Source organism: Gobius niger (assembly GCF_951799975.1).
Source record: "Gobius niger genome assembly, chromosome: 12".
NCBI lineage: Eukaryota > Metazoa > Chordata > Actinopteri > Gobiiformes > Gobiidae > Gobius > Gobius niger.
The window spans coordinates 25,456,980-25,476,813 of NC_136863.1; the positions used below are offsets into that span (position 1 = coordinate 25,456,980).

Below are 19,834 nucleotides of genomic sequence, written 5' to 3' on the forward strand. Positions count from 1 at the left end.
CTGGCTCTGCCATACTCTTCCCTGTCCATTCCGCGCAGAAAGAGGTGGGTGTGGTTTATCAGGCTAGTCCACTGTAGGTTCGACTAGGCCAGCATGAGTGAGTTTGTTTTAGAGTGCGAGTGGGGGATGACAGATGACAACAAGCCGGTGTGGTGTGTTTACATGCATGTGTCTGGCCTCTGGCCAGTTTATTGCTGTGTTTGTTTATGGAACCGTCAACAGTTCCCGGAAGTAGATTATTATTGTGCGTGATGTCACCCTTAACAAAGGCATATTTTGGCTCCTCTGTCTACCCACCTCTGCGGACATTATTTCTTTTTCATATGAATGTGCGTTTGATGAGGGGTTAGCTTCACAGCTCTGCAGCAGAGCTTTGATGAGGGGTCAGCTTCACTGCGCTGCAGCAGCGCTTTAGCCCCGCCCCGCCCGTCTCTCACGCACAGTTACGTGTGGCCGTAAAAAATAGAAACTTCCAAGATGGCCGAGTCCGTTGACTCCATGCATTTCGCAGCAAACTGCAAAACAAATTCCCCTAAAGCCCTTCTAGCTAAGCGCTCACCGGAGAGCCGACCGCAGTCTTCCAACGAAAATGACCCCCCAGCACCAAAGAAGGCCCGGCTGGAGGAGAGGGCCCCGAAGCACGGCAGGCTAAACGGAGAGGTGTGCGCAGGGGAAAAACACAACGGGAAGCAGAGTTGTGGGAGCCCAGCGAAATGGAGTTTCGGCCCGGCCAAGGCGAGCCACTCCACCGCCTCGCTCCCAGGCACTCCCGCGCGGAAAATCTTCAAAATAAGCAACTTCCTCGCGTCGCCACACAAGGTGAAGAAGTCCAAGGAGAAGCGCCACAGGGAGAAGGAGAAAAGCAGTGAAGCGCGGAGGAGTCCTGGCTGTGTGAGCCCCGCTAGCTACCGTACAAAGACGGAGAACGGGGACGTGAAGGCGCTACAGAAAGGTACGAAGCCCCGCAGAACAACGCCGTTAACGATTATTCAGCCGTACTACAGTAAATCAAGAGCTAAAGTAACACCGTAATAACGCCATTTATTGGCCCACATGTGAGCTGTCCACTAGGCCCTGATGTTTATTAGGCCCAGATAGTGATGTTGCACGTGGAAGTGTCTCTGCTGACTTTTCGTTTGTATTTCATATTCCCAGATGATCGTGTCAAAGAGAGGAAAAAAGACAAGAGCAAAGAGTGGAAAAATCACAAACTGCCATCAGATAACGATATGGGGAGAGAAAACGGAGAAGTCATGTCTCCTCTGAAAGGTGGACTGCAACATTCACATGCTGTGGAAAACACTGGTATGTTTTGGGATTTCTCTTTAATACGTTAATTACGTAATTAATAACTCAACAGAGGCTGTAGTGTTTTGTTTTTTGTAGAGATTTAGTTTAGATTTTTAATTTACATTTGAAACACTAGATTCACAGTCTGCTTTTTAAACATGTCCAGCAGCATTCATTGTAGAGAGAAGACCCATGCAATTTAGTTGTTTTCAGATGTTTAGTTCTTCAATAAATGTCAGTCTTAGCAATAGGTTGCGTTCATGTTTATAGAATTCTGTTTCAGTCAGAGCAGGTGCCAATATAACTCTCCAGGAGAAAAACAGTTTTTGAAAGAAATGTCCAAAACAAAAATGTCCAAATGTTTTCCTTGATCATTATTTGACAGTGATTGGATTCACAAACCTGCCACGTTATTCTTACGGCTGAAAGTCCTTTCTACTGGCCAACATCATGCACATGTTTTTGAATATTGTCTCTTGTCACTTCTGGATGCCTTTTTGAGGAAATAATTAGAGCATAGTTCATATGAGCTGGAAGAGAGGACTTGGAACTTCGTGACCGTTATTGTTTCACGTGAATTGGCAGAGAAATTAGCAACAAACTAAGACTAGAAATCTGCACTTTAACAATTACCAGTTACCGCCACGTAATTCTTCGCTGCACTCCACCTCAATTTTAAACAATGGGCTGTTTTTGTCGTTATGTCACGTAGTACTGGGAAAAAAATCGATTTGATTATAAAATCGAGTTCATGTGGGAGAAGCTCCATGAAGCAGAGGGCCTTGATCAAATATGATTATAATAAATATTCTAAATGCAAAGTCGACTAAATTGACATTAGGGCTGAAACGACTAATCCATTAATCGACGACTAATCGATTATTGAAATAGTCGACAACTATTTTAGTAATCGATTAATCGTTTTCTGGTTCACACAGACTAAAATGGAGCAAAAATGACATAAAAAATGTAGTATTTTTGATGAAAACCTACTTTGATTTTATATTTAGGGTCTGTAGTGTTTTGTACATTGTAAATTTCATTAATAGAGCCTTCTAAAAACATTTCCCTTTAGTTTACTCCATCAACACATCCTCAAACAGCGCCACTTAAGCTATGATGTGATAAAAAAAAATTCAAAAATAAAATTTTCCTACACCATTCACAGCCAAGCGATTAATCGTAAAAATAATCGATAGATTAATCGATTACAAAATAATTGTTAGTTGCAGCCCTAATTGACATGCAATTTTAGTCGACTAAAACTAGACTAAAATTTAAGAGAATTATTTGACTAAATTTCGACTAGACTTAAATTACATTTTCGTCAAAAGACTAAGACTGAAACTAAATTCAAATATATTGTCAAAATTAACACTGTTTTTGAGCTCTCTACTGTACACATGTGCCTCATTTTTTGTTGTTTTATTAGCTCAATCCAAATGCAGTATAAATAATTTGGATGTTAACAATCTTTGTTGCAAACTGCACGATGACTTTTCAGTTAGCGAAAGGGTTTGCCTTTGCAATTTTGTTTATGTTGGTGCACTTTAATTAAATACAATAAATATATATATATTTCAAAATATATTTATAGTTTGCATCGGATCGAAAATTGAGTTTTGGGGAAAAAGTCTCCCAGCTCTAATGTCACATGAACCCAACCTATTTGCTAATTGCAGCCTTTCAGAGAAATGTCTTTTTATTTGTGAGTTATTGTGCTGCTCTTTCCCCTCCCAGCAAGCACAAAGAGGGATTATAAACGGATGTGATATTTATGTGTAGAATGAAGGTTTTAAAGAAAAGTAACTACATTACTATTGGAACTCAAAACATCAGGCCCTTGTTGTAAAAACTAAACAAAGCTTAACAGTGTTACAAAGTGAAGTACATGCCGTAACAACAAGCAAACATTTATTTCTCCTTGGATTAGTATATCGTGAACATTGGTTAGCATGGACATACAGTTATCTGTCCAAATGTAAAATATAGCTTATGGATTAATTTGGGTTATGACTTTGTTTCATTGTTGACATTATAGAATTGAAATTCATAATTCTATGTGGAGGAGAAAGACCTATACAGCTCCATGGGAGATTCACTGTTATCAAAAGAAATGTTATGGATTATAATTGTCCTTGTGAATGAGTGCATTTTTTTTTTAGCAGGGACGGCTTCTTACTTTTGCCTATCTATGTTCCACAGAGTCCAAGGAGAAGTCCAAATCTGGATCAGAGGAAGACCTGCTGAAGAAACTGAAGAAGAAGAAGAAAAAGAAACACAAAGAAGGAGAGCGGGCCAAGGACAGACACAGCCGTCCCAAGATGTACCATCGCTCGTGTCAGACCGTGTGCGCCGGAGTGTCCCTGCCTCTGCCCGACTTTCTCAACAAAATGAACGGCAACAGTAGCAGCAGCACTTTCCAGAACTCGAATGACCCCCCTCCACAGCAGCAGCAGCAGCAGCAGCAGCAGCAGCAGCAGCAGCAGCAGCAGCAGCAGCAGCAGGTCGTGGGCCGCCCTCCGCTCCCCTCTCCCTCTGTGGACCAACTGGGCTACAGCTCCCCTCTTCACTGCACCCCGTCATCGGGCCTACCGGGGCTGGAGTTTGGGCGGCTCATCCACGTAGAGCAGCAGGCCAATGGCGGAGCGTCAGTCGCGCACGCCTACTGTGACCAGCTCTCCTGCCTGTCCGCGGCTGAGATGGAAAGATTTGCAGAAGAGTTTGTGTCTCTCTCCTTCAGCGAAGATCAGGGCCATGCTGCGTGCTTCGTGATGGGAATTATCCACGGAGCAGCCGCGTACCTCCCCGACTTCCTGGAATATTTCTCCTACAACTTCCCCAATTCGCCGGTCAAAATGGAGGTCCTGGGGAAGAAGGACATCGAGACGACCACCATGGCCAACTTCCACACACAGGTGAGGAAATGAGCCACTGCAATATCAGAACGTACTAGGGGTGCACAACATGGAAAAATATCGTTCAATATTTTTTATTCAATGTCGCTGGAGAGTATAAAAAATGGCTTGTGTGATCCTGCATACACACTAAACACGTCAGCACACCTAGTTGGTCGCTTGAAACGGTTACAGTCAGTCGCTTCAGGTGCATGTGTGGTGTGAAAAACCTCTGGGTTTTTCTTCTGATCATTATGCCTGGGCTCTGCAAGGCATTTCATGCAACACAGGCTGCACTGTCACAACGCTTCTCCTCGTTTCAGATGTTGTGCCTGTTTGACTTGTGGCTTTATGATGTAGGATGGTGTTTCCCAACCTTTTTTCCTTGAAGCCCCCCTGCATGTGCTATAGTCAGGCCACAAATGTATTAAAACATTAACCTGGCTAACACCAGGCTGCTGTGTGCGCTCGAATTATTTCGAACTGCACAACAGCCTGGGGACCATGGCCAAATCTCCGGTGGATTTGGGAACCAATCACAGAGCGAGGAGGGACGGCAAGACGATGACGCACTATTCGATATATGGAAGCTTGTAGTTTATTTACGGATAATTTAAAAAAAAGTTTATTTACGGATCCAACATGACAGCAGCAGACACGATGGTATTTTTTGATCAAGCTTTAGACCTTGTTCTAAATAATTTAGCTCAAAAGTTTACAGCGGGTACGTCATACGTCATCTCATACGATGATATGATTGGCTGGGGCTACGTGCAGACGCATGAGACTTTTTTTTTTTTTTTTTCGTATCGCCCAATAAACGACTATGGACGATCGTAAACCACACCTCTCCTACGAGAAAATGAATTGGTGGTCCCCAGACTAAATATCACTTGTGATTTTAGTCTGGTGTTAGCCAGGCTATTAAAACATGAAAATAATTGCTATTAAGTTTTTTTTTTTTTTTTTTAATATACCAAAGAACACACTGATAGAGTGTTTAATTTACCTGTAGTCTTTACTCAGTCATATTTGATCATTCTAGACCATTTATTTTGCTCAAATAATATCATTTATGACCTGGCTCTCTGACCAGACAAAGCTCTGGCCTCCTCCTGCAATCCCAGGGGCCTGCCCCCCAGGTTGGGAAACACTGACGTAGGAGAGATGAAATTGTCTTTATGATGTAGGGGAAGGTGAGGTTGAGGTGAGGTTTGTTTAGTTTAGTTTATTTGAGTACAATAAAAATTCTCATTTCACAATAACACAAGGAACATAGTGCTTTATGATGTACAATAGTCAGGATGAATGAGTGTGTTTGAGAGCGCGCATGGGGGACGACGGATGGAAATTAGCCCAAGGCTACAATCTGGTGTGGCTGGTTTACATGCATAAGACCCATGTATGTTCATTAACATGCACTGTCCCGAATAAATAAACTAATAGATACATTAAAAAAAGGAACAAAACAACCAAGAAACAGCAAAAAAATGTATTAGCTACACACAGTATCCAATCATAGTAGAAAAGACCATTTACATGGCTCAAACACGTATACTGTGTATATTCTCCAAATACTGATTGTGAAACAACAATGATAAAACTACATTGAGCACACGTGCACACAACGTACCCGTTCATGTTTTAACTTTACCCTATTGTAATTACATGATCATTTATGCAATTAGCAGCATCATCTTTGATTACCTCATTGGCAAATTGTGCCAATTGTGTCTTATCGTGTAGGAGAAGGTGAGGTTGTGTCTTTATGATGTAGGAGAAGGTGAGGTTGTGTCTTTATGGTGAGGTTGTGTCTTATCGTGTAGGAGAAGGTGAGGTTGTGTCTTTATGATGTAGGAGAAGGTGAGGTTGTGTCTTTATGGTGAGGTTGTGTCTTTATGATGTAGGAGAAGGTGAGGTTGTGTCTTTATGATGTAGGAGAAGGTGAGGTTGTGTCTTTATGATGTAGGACAGGGGTCCAAATCCGGCCCGCAGGATGATTTAATCCGGTCCCCGACTTGTAGAGCACAAATCCCTGAGTATATATATAAAAAAAAAAGAGTAAGTCTCTAGCCCATTCCTGTGCGGAGATATTTTAACTAAATAACCAGTTTACTCATTCCAGCCACTAGGGGGCAATTTGAATAAATAAAAAATAATTCCACAGGGCACTTACATAAGAGATCAGAATATAAACACATTATAGCCACGTGGTAAATGACTACAGTACTTTAAGAAACTTGTGACACAGGCTTGTAAAGCACAATACAAGTGTAAGAAGTTATTACTTTGGTCACATTACATAATGATGTTTTATTTGAAAATAAAAATAAATGGAAATTAAAACAAAGTGTGAAGACTTAATTACTATTTTTGCAAACCACTACAGTGAAACAAACATGTGCCTGAATCAAGTGTTGATCTTGTGGATGTAGTCGTGGGGACGACTGTGCAGGCGAGTAATCTCTACTTCACATTGAGGCATTTTGGTCTGAGTAATACAATTCTATGTTATAGCCAACCCGGTCAGGCCCCCCATCACAGTCAGGAACAATAATGTGGCCCCCAGAGAAAAAAGTCTGAGGACCCCTGATGTAGGAGAAGGTGAGGTTGTGTCTCTATGATGTAGGAAAAGGTGAGGCTGTGTCTCTATGATGTAGTAGAAGGTGAGGTTGTGTCTTTATGATGTAGGAGAAGGTGAGGCTATGTCTCTATGATGCAGGAGAAGGTGAGGTTGTGTTTAGGGCTGTCACGGTATGAAAATTTTACCTCACGGTTATTGTGACCAAAATTATCACGGTTTTCGGTATTATCGCGGTATTTTTTTTAAATGTGTGTTAATATGTTCAGAAAGCATTAGCAGTCCTACACAAACTGAAATCGTTTCAAAAAAGTTTAACAGTGCTTGTTACATAAAAAAATACAGACAAAGCCTTTTCACATCAAAGTAAAGGAACTATAACGATGTGTTGTTGATCGTTTCGAGGGTGTTACATGTACTATTTATAGCGTCAGAAACGAAGATAAACAGTCTATATCAGGAAAACTGTTGTTGTCCTTCCAGTGAGCTTTCGCTTTGCAGATTTGGGAAAATGCCATCATTATTAAATTCATAAAACTGCGGCGAGAGTGAATTTATTGCAATCTGCCACCGGGAGCCCCGTAACGCATTGTGCCATCGTGCAGAGGTATCCGCTACATTTATGTACTGGCGGTGGCGCTGCAGCCGCACTATAGGGCGACTCGTTACATTCTCCTTCAACCCAAAGTCCCACATCAGCATTTCAGCTAAAACGCTAACGTTAACTTACTTGCTATGGAGTTGTGGGAGACGGTCACGCAGGTGAGTCAAGAGGTTCGAAGTATTGCTGCATTTGGAGACACTTTTTCCTGCACGCTCCGCAAACTGAGCTCTGAGGCTGATAGATCCTGCGCGCTGTCGTGTCGGACATGACTCCAGCTTCGAGAAAGTTGTGTTTGGGTTGCAAACAACAAAGTGCGCATGCGCGGAAACTGCATTAGATGAGACGGTGGCTGGTGAGGCTCACCGTGCCTACACCGCGGGTGCGGTTATTCACCGAGATAATAATAAAAACACAAAACAAGACGGTAATTTTCACCGTTAAAATTTTTACCGGGGTTTACCGCTACACCGGTTACCGTGACATCCCTAGTTGTGTCTCTATGATGTAGGAGAAGGTGAGGTTGTGTCTTTATGATGTAGGAGAAGGTGAGGTTGTGTCTCTATGATGTAGGAGAAGGTGAGGTTGTGTCTATGATGTAGGAGAAGGTGAGGTTGTGTCTCTATGATGTAGGAGAAGGTGAGGTTGTGTCTCTATGATGTAGGAGAAGGTGAGGTTGTGTCTCTATGATGTAGGAGAAGGTGAGGTTGTGTCTCTATGATGTAGGAGAAGGTGAGGTTGTGTCTCTATGATGTAGGAGAAGGTGAGGTTGTGTCTCTATGATGTAGGAGAAGGTGAGGTTGTGTCTCTATGATGTAGGAGAAGGTGAGGTTGTGTCTCTATGATGTAGGAGAAGGTGAGGTTGTGTCTCTATGATGTAGGAGAAGGTGAGGTTGTGTCTATGATGTAGGAGAAGGTGAGGTTGTGTCTCTATGATGTAGGAGAAGGTGAGGTTGTGTCTCTATGATGTAGGAGAAGGTGAGGTTGTGTCTCTATGATGTAGGAGAAGGTGAGGTTGTGTCTCTATGATGTAGGAGAAGGTGAGGTTGAGTCTTTATGATGTAGGAGAAGATGAGGTTGTGTCTATGATGTAGGAGAAGGTGAGGTTGTGTCTCTATGATGTAGGAGAAGGTGAGGTTGTGTCGCTCACAAATGTGCGGGACAAAACTATTTGTTTTCCACTATTAGTAAATATCTGGTATAGGGCCTTTAAAATATATCTAGAAAAGAAGACCGAAACATGAACAGCTGAATGAGAATGACATTAAATTCAGAACTTGTTTGTCGATATCTGAACCACTAGGGGGTTAGATATCGACATTCCAATTATCCTCTGACAGTTAAAAGCTTGATGATCCTACATGATGCTGACTGTTATTTGAGTTGAGTTGATCTTAAAATCACTGAGGTCTTCACACAGGGCGACAGGGAAGTAGAGAGAGTAGAGTAGTTTGTATTGTGACCGAGGGTTGGCGGTTCGAATACCACAGGCGCACACACTCTCATCGTGTCCTTTGGCAAGACACTTCACCCTTCTTACTCCCAGTGTGCTGAGATGTAAGCACTAATCCCAAAACAAAACTCAACTGCACCATCCACTCTATCCATAGTCCAAGCACATGTCACTTTTTAATCCTTTTAAAATGGTTCTTTTTAAAGCCTTTAAAAAGAAGGAAATACCTTTCAGTGAATTGATCCCATATTTTGTCAATGATGGGACCATGTCTGCGCTTCAACACACAGCGCGTTAAGTCACGGCTCTTTTAAACTAAAGGCTTTACTACAAGCAGAGGAGAGTTTGAGGTGTTCTCCCGCTGATCACCAATGAGAATGAGACAGAGGCTGTTTTATAAGTTAGAGAAATACAGATAAAAGTGCTAGCCAAAGGTTACATTAACTGACTTCGTCATTTGCGAGATAGTTATTTTTTAAAGGCTGTAATGAAAGTCCAAAGGCAGCACTGCTCTGTCTCTGAGCGCTGCCTCTGGGCTCTGCACCCGTGTGCTCTCAGCCGATAATAACCAGCCTCACAGAAGCGTTTGGTGTGAGTGGGTCTTTAATCAGGCAGGATCATTTTCGGGACACTTTGGGCTAGATTTGGGATCTGGGACAAACACTTGATGTAGGGTCACCCTGGAGATAAGCACTTGAATGTTTTGCACTACCGTAGAATGTTTTTTGACACAGTACAGATGCAAATATTCAGCACATTACATGTATTGAATTGAAATGAATTGTTGCATCCCTAATACACATAGAAAAGCTTGCTCACCTCGCTGCACCACAGTCTGGGACCACGACAACTCTATAACATTTTGTATCCAATACGAAGCTTATATTTTTAGAGACGATAAAGACTCTGAGCCTGACCCAAAAACTGACTCTCATTCACAGTGTGATATGCCTAGCTTCCAGATCATAGATATAATAATTTGAGATCGATGATTAACTATTCAGCCCCATTCATAGTAAAGGAGTCATCTGGGAAACTTACATGGCTGCTCTGTCTCCTCCTGTTCCTTAAAAGGGCAAAAAGGCAGGAAGCCCCCCGGAGCCTCCACAGAGCTCCAGAGCTTGATTGACAGGCTCTGGAGCTAGTCCATGCACTGAAAATGCTTCCACTATTTTGGGCTGATATGCAAAAACCAGCGTGGTTAAAAATATTTCACCTGTCCCAGCGTTTTCACATGGGTCATAGCAATTTTTAGAAAAAGTAAAACTCAAGTGTCTGTTTGTCTTCACCCCTAGCCACAAGGGGGTGGTATTATGGCCATAAGGACCATGGAGAAGCACGTCCCTCATAGGCCTGCCGTGATAATTACTTTATCGACTTATCGCATGATAAGTAAAATGAAGGACAATAACAGTTTTAGTCTCTATAAATGCACGATTAATGCACATGCTGTGTGTACTTAAATTAAATACAGAAGAATAAACGCTATCACATCGCTGACTGACTTAAACCTCGATATCTGGACCCTTACTTAGCCAAATAATATTCAAATAGTTTGACAGGTTCATTTTGTAGTTTCCTTTCTCCCTTGACTTCATCCAAGCCGTGTTTGTGGGAAAGATACAAGTGCTGCAGAGATGTGTCTTTGTGATGGTAGGCGTTAACAGGTAAAACAGGCTGAAGCTGAATGAATGAGAACGCAAACATGAGTGCGCTATCTCATAAGAGTGCCTAATTCACTTAGTTTTATCATAAAGCGCCAGGTCTGGACATAAGAACAGGGGCTCCACAGGTGTCGGAGCAGAGTCTCATGTTTGAGATGTACTGGTCTTAGTTCAGTCGGTCCTCATATGAAACATGTATTAGGCCTTTGGTCTGGTTTAGATGTGGTTTAGTCCTGCTTTAAACCTGTTATTGCCAGTTTATGCCCTGGCTTAGTCCTAGTTCTGAGTAGTTCCAGACTAGTTTATTATTGTTATTCATATTGTATTATATTGCTGCTGCTTTCATGGTTTTTAAAAACTTTTAGGCCTAAGTAGTAGAGGCCTCTTTCTAAATTATTTATCACCAAAATAAGAATATTTTCACTTACATCTGTGAGCAGACTTTTAGTCCGGACTCAGAAGTCACTGACTGACTCACACCTTGACGATATACGAGCAGCTATATCCGACACATTAATGGACTAGTGTTGTCCAAAGACCAGCTTCATGTCTCTCACTAGTAGAAGCAGTTTATACTATTAAAAATGTTTACATTTTACCCTATATTGCTGCAATTTTGTGGCAGCATTTGTTGAGTTTGTTCTACTAAAACTAGGCTTTTGCCATACTGTAGTTAACATTTGTTTTAATGTAGCATGTAGCAGAATAAAGTGCAAAATAATATTAAGTATACCGAGAATAAATAAATAAATAAAGTAACTATTATTATTTGCAGTTTGTTTCACACTTGAAATTGCTGTGCTTGGCCCACGGCCCACTGGCACATTTTCATTTTGGCCCTCAGAGACAAAAAGTTTGGGCACCCCTGATCTAGAATGTTGTATGGAGCCATCATCTGCTCCGCTCCTCACACTGATGGTCATTGTATCACTGCTTTCAGAGAGTTTTGTTTCGAAACCATCTAAATCAGGCTAGTCTCCAGGTGGTATTTTCAGTCTGAAGGAGCTGTCGGGGTCCAAGGTCTGCGCAGGATGTGATTCAACAGTTCACTTTAGTGTCTGTACCATTTTCACATGCAGAATGGCAGCCTCGCTTCCATCAGTCTACCCCGGGCGGCTCTGGCTACAATAGTAGCCTACCATCACTGAGTGAATGAATAATGCACTACATTTTAAAGTGACTATGCCCTTAGAGTCTAATAGAAGTGCAGCAATAATTACTTTTTAATTTGTGCATCATTGTACATTTGAAAGTATCTATTCGTCCCAAAAGGCCGAGTCCCCCCAAAGTGATCGAACAAATGTGTCAAGTGAGGACCGTGCCACTGTAGTCTGAAATCTGTGGGTAACACTACATTCTAAACTATAAAGCTGAACGAGGACCCATATCAGCCGGCCCATAATTATGAGCCCATAGGCACCCCATTGAATATTGGCTATCAGCTGAAATTCTTTTGCAAATATTTCTGGACTGAAAAGTGACAGAGATGTTCTGTTTATTGCCTCATAATGAAGAGGATCAGCGCTTTAAACTGAACCTCCTTGAGCCTCATAGCCCTCTGGAAAGCTGTGTGAAATGGCTTTGTCAGTCCAAAAATGCTCCCTCCTTTTACTGTTTACTGCATTCAAACCATACTAGATATACAGCGGTATGCTAAAGTTTGGGCACCCTTGTAAATTTTCATGATTTTCTTTTTGTATAAATCATTGGTTGTCGGGATAAGACATTTCAGTTAAATATATCATATAGGAGACAAACACAGTGATATTTGAGAAGGGAAATAAAGTTTATAGGATTTATGGAAAGTGTGCAAGAATTATAACAAAATTGGGCATGTTCATACATTTAGGCACCACAAAAAAAATAAACTCAATATTTTGTGCATCCTTCTTTTGCAGCATTTATATATTTAAAGATTTTAACCTCTTAACCCCGTATTAACTGAGCGCATTTTCTCCAGTTCGACTTTACCCAAATCTAAAAGCTTCCTGACTGTAATGAATGTCTGACATTTGAAAAAAAAAACTAATTGTAACGTAAACAACCTGTCTATTCTCTCAAAGAGGTCCTGGCAATATTTGATTATATTTGATTTACCGCTAAATTGGCTAACAATTAAACACCTCGTTCCATTCCAAGAAGTGACTTTTTAAAAGCAGGGTTTCTTATAAAGGCTCTTATAAAGTCTTTGATTTAGTAAATATGAGGCCTTAAAGGAATAGGCCACCACAGGGCTCCAGACTAACGTTTATTTTAGTAGCGCTGGTGCTACCAACTTTTTCATTTGGTCGCACAGCCAATATTTTGGTCGCACAGACTCGAGACACAATATCAATTCACCATTTTAATAAATTAAAACAAGGACAGTTATAAACATGTTCAAAATCACTAATAATTGATCTTAATAATGATTAAAATAATTAAAACTTAAATTAAAACTTTTTAAAAATGATTTTTTCATATTAATAATAGAGTGATTATATATATATATATATATATATATATATATATAATCAATTTTTTTTTTTGCATTGTTCTGCTTTATTTTTGTGTTTTAAATCCCTTATTATTCATCTTCCTTGACAATTGTTTGTCTCTTTCTTTCCAAATCTGCAATATCACTGTCACTTGCAGGATATTCACTTTGAAAATTATGCATTACTGCCAATTAAGACCGTATTAATCACAGGCAAAAAGTACCTGTTTTAGCCTAAAGCCTAAATAAAATACAGGAGCTCAATCTGCTGGGGCTGAGGGGGAGGGCGGGCCATAACAGCAGCTGTAGCTTTACGCTAGCTCTCCGTTAGCTTTACGTTTGCTCTCTGTTAGCTTTCTGCTAGCTTTACGTTTGCGCTCTAAAACAAGCTTCTCAGGTAGAACATAAACCGCTAAGCTCTTTCTGCCAATAATGGATAGCTGCAGACCCGGAGCCGAGACAGATCTACCGTGAAAAGCGAATCCACCGTGATAGTGCGCCCTCTGCTGGCAAAGACGGATATACCACGGTATTTATTCTCTCTCTTCTGTCTGGGCATCTGAACTTGTGATGATTGTTTTACATTTTGCCTGATGAATGAACAGAGTTCAGCACGATGCCTGTGTGTGAAGTCTTCCCTGATCGTTGGCCACGTTGGCACATGTTTCCTTTGCTCCTCTTCCTTATTGTTCTCATTAAATACAGCCTGTTTTTTGTCAACTGCGTTAATAAAACAATGCCTTTCAGTCACAGTGTGGGACCGTTTGGTGGGAGAGGAGTGAGGATGAAGGTTGTTGTATGAGCTGAGCCTTTGCGGAGACGCAGGACACACAAAGATGTTCAGATTTGAACACCACCTGTCCCCATTATTTCTTTGACAAAAGTGGTTGAAACCTTAACCTCTAGTAAAGTTTAACTATTGGCTGTTTGGGTGATAAAAATACATCAAATTGATCATAACAGAAACTTAACAAGGCACAATGTCACTCAAGTCATTTGAGTTGATAAAAGGCTGAAAGTGGCAGGTGGAGAGCAGATGTGGATGTGGTGGTTAAACTACAGCCTTGTACTTTAGGCAATGAGCATGTGGTAAGCCTGTGGTGTATGGGCTAATGGTGCCAACTGTTCCTGTAGGTGAAGCGCACATACTCCAAGGGCACGTACCGGGCCGGGGCCATGAGGCAAGTCAGCCTGGTGGGGGCTGTTGATGAAGAGGTGGGAGACTACTTTCCAGAATTCGTCAACATGTTGGAGCAGTCTCCTTTTCTGCAGGTGTGTACATCATGACCTATTTTACCAGTACAACAGAAACATCTGATTCACATTCATCCCCTTCATGTGCAGCGGACTCTTCCATGGGGAACCTTCTCCAGTCTGCGGCTCCACAGCCCCACGGACAGTGACGACGGCCCCATTATGTGGGTGCGACCTGGGGAGCAGATGATCCCGATGGCTGACATGCCAAAGTCGCCCTTCAAAAGGAAAAGGTGACTTCTGTACAGTAGAGGATATACGTGACTTATCTGTCATCAGTGCGCCCCAGTCCCTGACTGTGACAAATGTGTTTCAGGTCCACCAACGAGATAAAGAACCTTCAGTATCTGCCCAGGGCCAGCGAGCCCAGAGAGATGCTGTTTGAAGACCGGACCAGGGCCCACGCCGACCACATCGGGCAGGGCTTCGACAGGCAGACCACTGCTGCTGTGGGGGTGCTCAAGGCCGTGCGCTGTGGAGAGGAGTGAGTTCAAATATGTCTCGTGTGTGATGTAACATAAAGCATTCCAATAATGCAATAGCCACATCATTCTGCTGGTAGATGTGAGACGGCCTCTTGCTTGTAAAGGATCTGTCCTGCATACTACTCCGTATAAAAATAGAATGAGTAAACTTGTGTGCCTGGTTTTGCAGCACCGACACTCCAGCTCGGATCACCAAAGACGTAGTGTGTTTCCACGCTGCAGATTTCCCAGATGTGGTCATGAGGCTGCAGCTGGACCTCCACGAACCCCCGCTGTCCCAGGTCAGCTGGTCTTTTATTCCCTATATTTTGGGGGGGCAGAACAGTGATCCGCCATATGTGCAGAAGCCTTAACCACCTTAGGCCACAGATTCATTTGGAGATTCATGGTACTGCATGGAAATGGTTACATTTCAGCTTTATCAGCAACACGATACAAATCTGCAATCATTTAAAGGAGCTGTCAGAAAAATATGATAATAATAAACGTGGCGCGCCTACACCCTTTCTCTCTCCATGTTTAGCGACAAGAGCATTCTCCAAATCACAAGCTGTTCAATGAAAATCCGTCTCATATTTACATAAAAAATCTTACATTAGACGTGCCTTAATACTAGGTGTAACAATGCACCGTGCCACAAAAATCTGACAATATGCATTGTACTAAAGTAATGGTGTAAGTTTTTGTCTATATTTCTTAATATTTAAGCTCCGTGGCACCTGTCATGTATGTGCTCCCAGAGCACATGTGTGTCATCACTTACAGCTAAACTAAAGGCTGCAGACACTCCACACCAGCAAAGGTACAGCCTCCAAAAACACATGAAAACTGCGTGGCTTTGTAATGGTTTCTCTAGCAGACGACCATGCTGCACTGAAAAATGCTGTTTTAGCTGCTGTGAAGCCAAACTGAATCTTACCACCCAACACGGCCTACACTGCACTGTTATTTATTTCACTTTAGAACAGTTTTGTTTTCTATTTTGTTAAATTGCACTGTTAGCTCAGGGCCACGTTAGAAAGCATTGCCATTTTTATTCTGAGATTGTAAATACTGCTTAATGATGAACAATCGCACTATTAAATAAAAATTCCGTGACCTACTCGTACACTTTACTAGCAATGAGAATAGTTTGCGCTGCGTGAGACGCACATGGAGTCTGTTTGCCATGATTGTCGATATTTCTGATTGCCGAACATGTCTGTCAGTCAAACGATGGAGGTGCATGGCAGTACAAAAGGCCCTCAGCCCCTTGAGGTTAGGTCACTGCTGTAGATAAATCACGATTAGGATTCGATAAAGGTAGATAAATCGTGCAGCCCTACTTCCGAATGTGCTGGAGTTAATGTAGTCTCTGGTCTTTTCTGTTGATGACACTACAAATCATGTTGTTGCTCCGCAGTGTGTGCAGTGGATTGATGATGCCAAGCTGAACCAGCTCCGGAGGGAGGGAATCCGATATGCGCGGATCCAGCTGTACCACGACGACATCTACTTCATCCCCAGAGGAGTGGTCCACCAGTTCAAAACTGTGTCTGCCGTGTGCAGCCTGGCCTGGCACATCCGTCTCCAGCTGTACCACCCACAGGAGGAGGAGGCCAAAAAGGAGAGGTGTGAGCCAAGAGAACTGTCTCAAGTCAAAGAGGAGAGTGAGAAGGAGCAGCAGGCTTTAGCGCCAGACTTCAGAAGACAGAGCCCCACTGTTGTACAAATGGAGCAAAAGCCACAAGTGCTGAGACTACTTTCACCAGAAGAACCAGTTATCAAAAAAGAGAACATAACAGACGCTTCCACTTTAATATCTGCGGTGACTATCAAGGAGGAAATCCATGAAGAAGCAGTTCAGCCACCAGTAATGGAGCCCAAGAGCCAACACGAGGAGGCTGCATGTCCAGCTGTGAAGACTGAGGAGATGACCAATCACACCGCGCTTAAGTTAGAGCAAATGGTTACAAAGGAGACTGGTGGAGAGGAGAAGCAGCAGAAGACCTGTGCACCCGCGCAGAGAGAGAGAGAAAAGAGTATTAAAGATGCTACAAACAGCATAAAAAAAGACAAGGAGAAATCCAAGGACCGGCCACGAGATAAAGACAAGAAAGACCGGAACAAGGAAAAGGATCGGGACAAACGCGATCGAGACAAGGACAATCAGAGAGAGAGGATGAGAGAGGGCAAGCCTGAAGGAGTGTCTGTGTCCAACAATAAGAAGATCGAGGACAGGGACAGAGCCAGGGAAAGTGTCAAAGCATCGCACTCCAAGGAGTGGGATATAAAGAGCAGCGTCAAGAGAGAGAAGGAGCACTTCAAAGACGGGAGGAGTTCCCAGACTGTGCTGTCCCGCTCCAACAGGGAGGACGCACACTCACACAAACATAAGTCTTCACATGGGAAAAAGGAGAAGAGTAAAGAGGACGGCTTGTCTACTGTACACAGCTCCCAAACAAAGCCCAGCACACCCAAACCCAGCTCCCATCAGTTTAAGAAGGAAAAAGATGAAAGGAAAACGTCGGTAGAACATAAAGCACCACGGACACTGGTTACCTTTGACCTCTTTAAGCCCATGGCAGCACACACAGACTGTAGGCCTAAGAGCCATCACCACAGTGACTCTCAAAGCACTCCGTCAAAGCCTTCCTCTGACAGCCGGACACTTGTGCCGTGTAAAGGACCAAAAGTAAAGGACAGTGTGCTGGGCAAACCTGCTGTGTCCATACAGGACACTCGGACTCTGCCGCACCCTCTCAAATCGCCCCTAAAACCACACGCGCCCTCCCACACACACAAAGATGTCTTATTATGAATGAATGTCTGTTCTGTCGGGAATGCACCCATTGGCTAATTAGTCCAGTTTCTTTCATGACATTTCCTGAGTGGCCAGTACTTCACAGTACTTCACAGTACTTCAGCAGTACTTCACGTTGGTTAGAGAATGTAGGTAGGCTCTATAAATGTCATGTGACCTGTGTGTCAGTGCCTGCCACTACTTAGCTTAGCTCAAAAAGCGCCTCCTTTAGGTACAGGACAAGGACAAGCCAATCTGAAAACATCCACTCTCCTTCATGTGGGAAAGGCTTCTGTTCACAGCTGAGCTCCAGGCCATGTTTTTTACTTTACACACTACAGCAGAGGTTTTCAGATTGGGCTGTAAATGATACTGTATCTACCAAAACTGTACAGTATAGATGTTATTAGCACCAATGTGAGAAATGTATACAGAAATTGCATATATTTTTTGTAAGACAAGTTTTATTTTCCATAGAACTTATTTATATCATTTACTGTCTGATTTGATTTGAAAGCGATGTATGTGAATTTTTGTTGTAAATACATTTTATTTCCTAAGATAAGACCTGGTAGTGTGATTTATACTGATCAGAACCTTCAATAAATGGTTCAGGACACTGTCTCTAGTCCGCCCGGTGTTTATAGCTTCTGTTACTGCTTAGCAATAATATTGTATATAGACACTTGTCCTCTCTGCTTTAGTTTAAAGCTCAGTAAAAAACAAACATTGTGTGGTATATAGTGTTAAAGACACACACAGTTTAATACAGTATCATTGACAATTTTGATGAACATCATGTGGCTAAACTTAACTGCCCATTAATGCCACTGCTCTAAAGCCTGAGGGAATTATCGGCTTGAATAAAGTTTACAATTGACAACAAAATATAAAATAGGTTTTTCCATTTGAAACTTTGGAAGTCCATGTCAAATGTCCCGTTTGAGCTTTGGACCAGTTCATTTGGCCGTTTCCTCGTCAGAACACACCTGCAGTCGTGTTTCATCTGTGTTTTCTAACTCGTATTTGGGTGGTGTTTGTGGGTCCTGACGCCAAACCAGTTTTCACCATAATATTGACGTGTAGAGCGGGAACCATATGTTTACATACACTTCATAAAAAGACATTTGCATTTTTTTCTCACTGTCAGACATGAAACCAGAATTAAATTGTTTTTTTTAGGTCAATTAAATGTTTTTATTTAATTATTTCTATTCTAAATGCCAGAAGAATGAGAGAACAAAGTCAGAAGTTTACATACACTAAGATTAAATTATAATAATAATAATAATAATAATATTTAATATTACTTTAAACAATTTGGGAAAGCCCAATTGAGGATGTCATGACCTTGGAAGCTCAAGTCTGGTTCATCCTTTGGTGTAATTTCAACACACTTGAAGGTTCAGGTTCATTGGTTAAAACAATGATGTCATCATACAGATCAGAAAGAGATGAACGTGCTGTGTCTGATTTGTGAATTGGTGAGAGTTTGTCATTATCCAGAGTGAAACAAGTCCTGTACCGACATGGGTTGAGAGGGAACTCTGCCGGGAAGAAGCTCTGACTCCAAAAGAAACATCAAAAAGCCAGTTTGATGTTTGCAAATAAAAAAAGAGATAAAAACTTACATTTTTGGAGACAGATCCTGTGGTTTGACAGGGAAAATGACACAGTCCCGCCCACTCCCGGTCACGTGTCAGGGTCCGACATAAAAAATCCATGGATCTATGTATTTTTAGCATTCACTTTTTGAAAAGTCAACAATTAAGAATTTAACATCATGGCGCCGGCTAATAAACTGCTATCTCACAGACATGAAACACACGACGATTTGTCTAAAACGTTATCAGCTGCAAAATTATAAAAGTCATTTCGTTGTATTTTCGAGTATTGTTTGTTTCGGTAGTTATGGCTGATTAGCCGGCGTCGAACCTTTAAACTCTTAATAATTGACTTTTTCGAAAAGTCAGTGCTAAAAATACATGGGATTTTTTTATGTCGCACCCGACACGTGGGTGGGACTCAAATCATTTGGAACTGCACAACAGCCTGGGGACCATGGCCGAAATTTTCGCTTGGATTTGGGAACCAATCACAGAACGAGGAGCGACGGCAAGAAGATGACGCACAATTCGATATACGGAAGCTTGGAGTTTGTTAACGGATAAAAATAAAAATAAAGTTTATTTACAGATCCAACATAGCAGCAGCGACTCCATGTGTTTTAATTAGTTTAGCTCGAAAGTTTACAGCGGTACGTCATACATCATCTGATAGATGATACGATTGGTTGCAGACACACGTGATAGACATTCAGCCCAATAAACAGCTATGGACGATCGTAAACC

General features: G+C 42.0%; 1 protein-coding gene across 1 annotated transcript; it reads left to right on the plus strand.

Annotated features, from left to right (window-relative positions):
• Positions 1 to 440: 440 nt before the first annotated feature.
• LOC306972084 (lysine-specific demethylase RSBN1L-like) lies at positions 441 to 18,140 on the plus strand. Its single transcript, XM_079568555.1, has 8 exons — positions 441 to 952; positions 1,156 to 1,305; positions 3,496 to 4,208; positions 14,097 to 14,234; positions 14,307 to 14,449; positions 14,533 to 14,700; positions 14,871 to 14,982; positions 16,104 to 18,140. Exons 1-8 carry the CDS (start codon positions 478 to 480, stop codon positions 17,499 to 17,501), a joined length of 3,297 nt encoding a protein of 1,098 aa, XP_079424681.1. The 5' UTR covers positions 441 to 477; the 3' UTR covers positions 17,502 to 18,140.
• Positions 18,141 to 19,834: the final 1,694 nt, after the last annotated feature.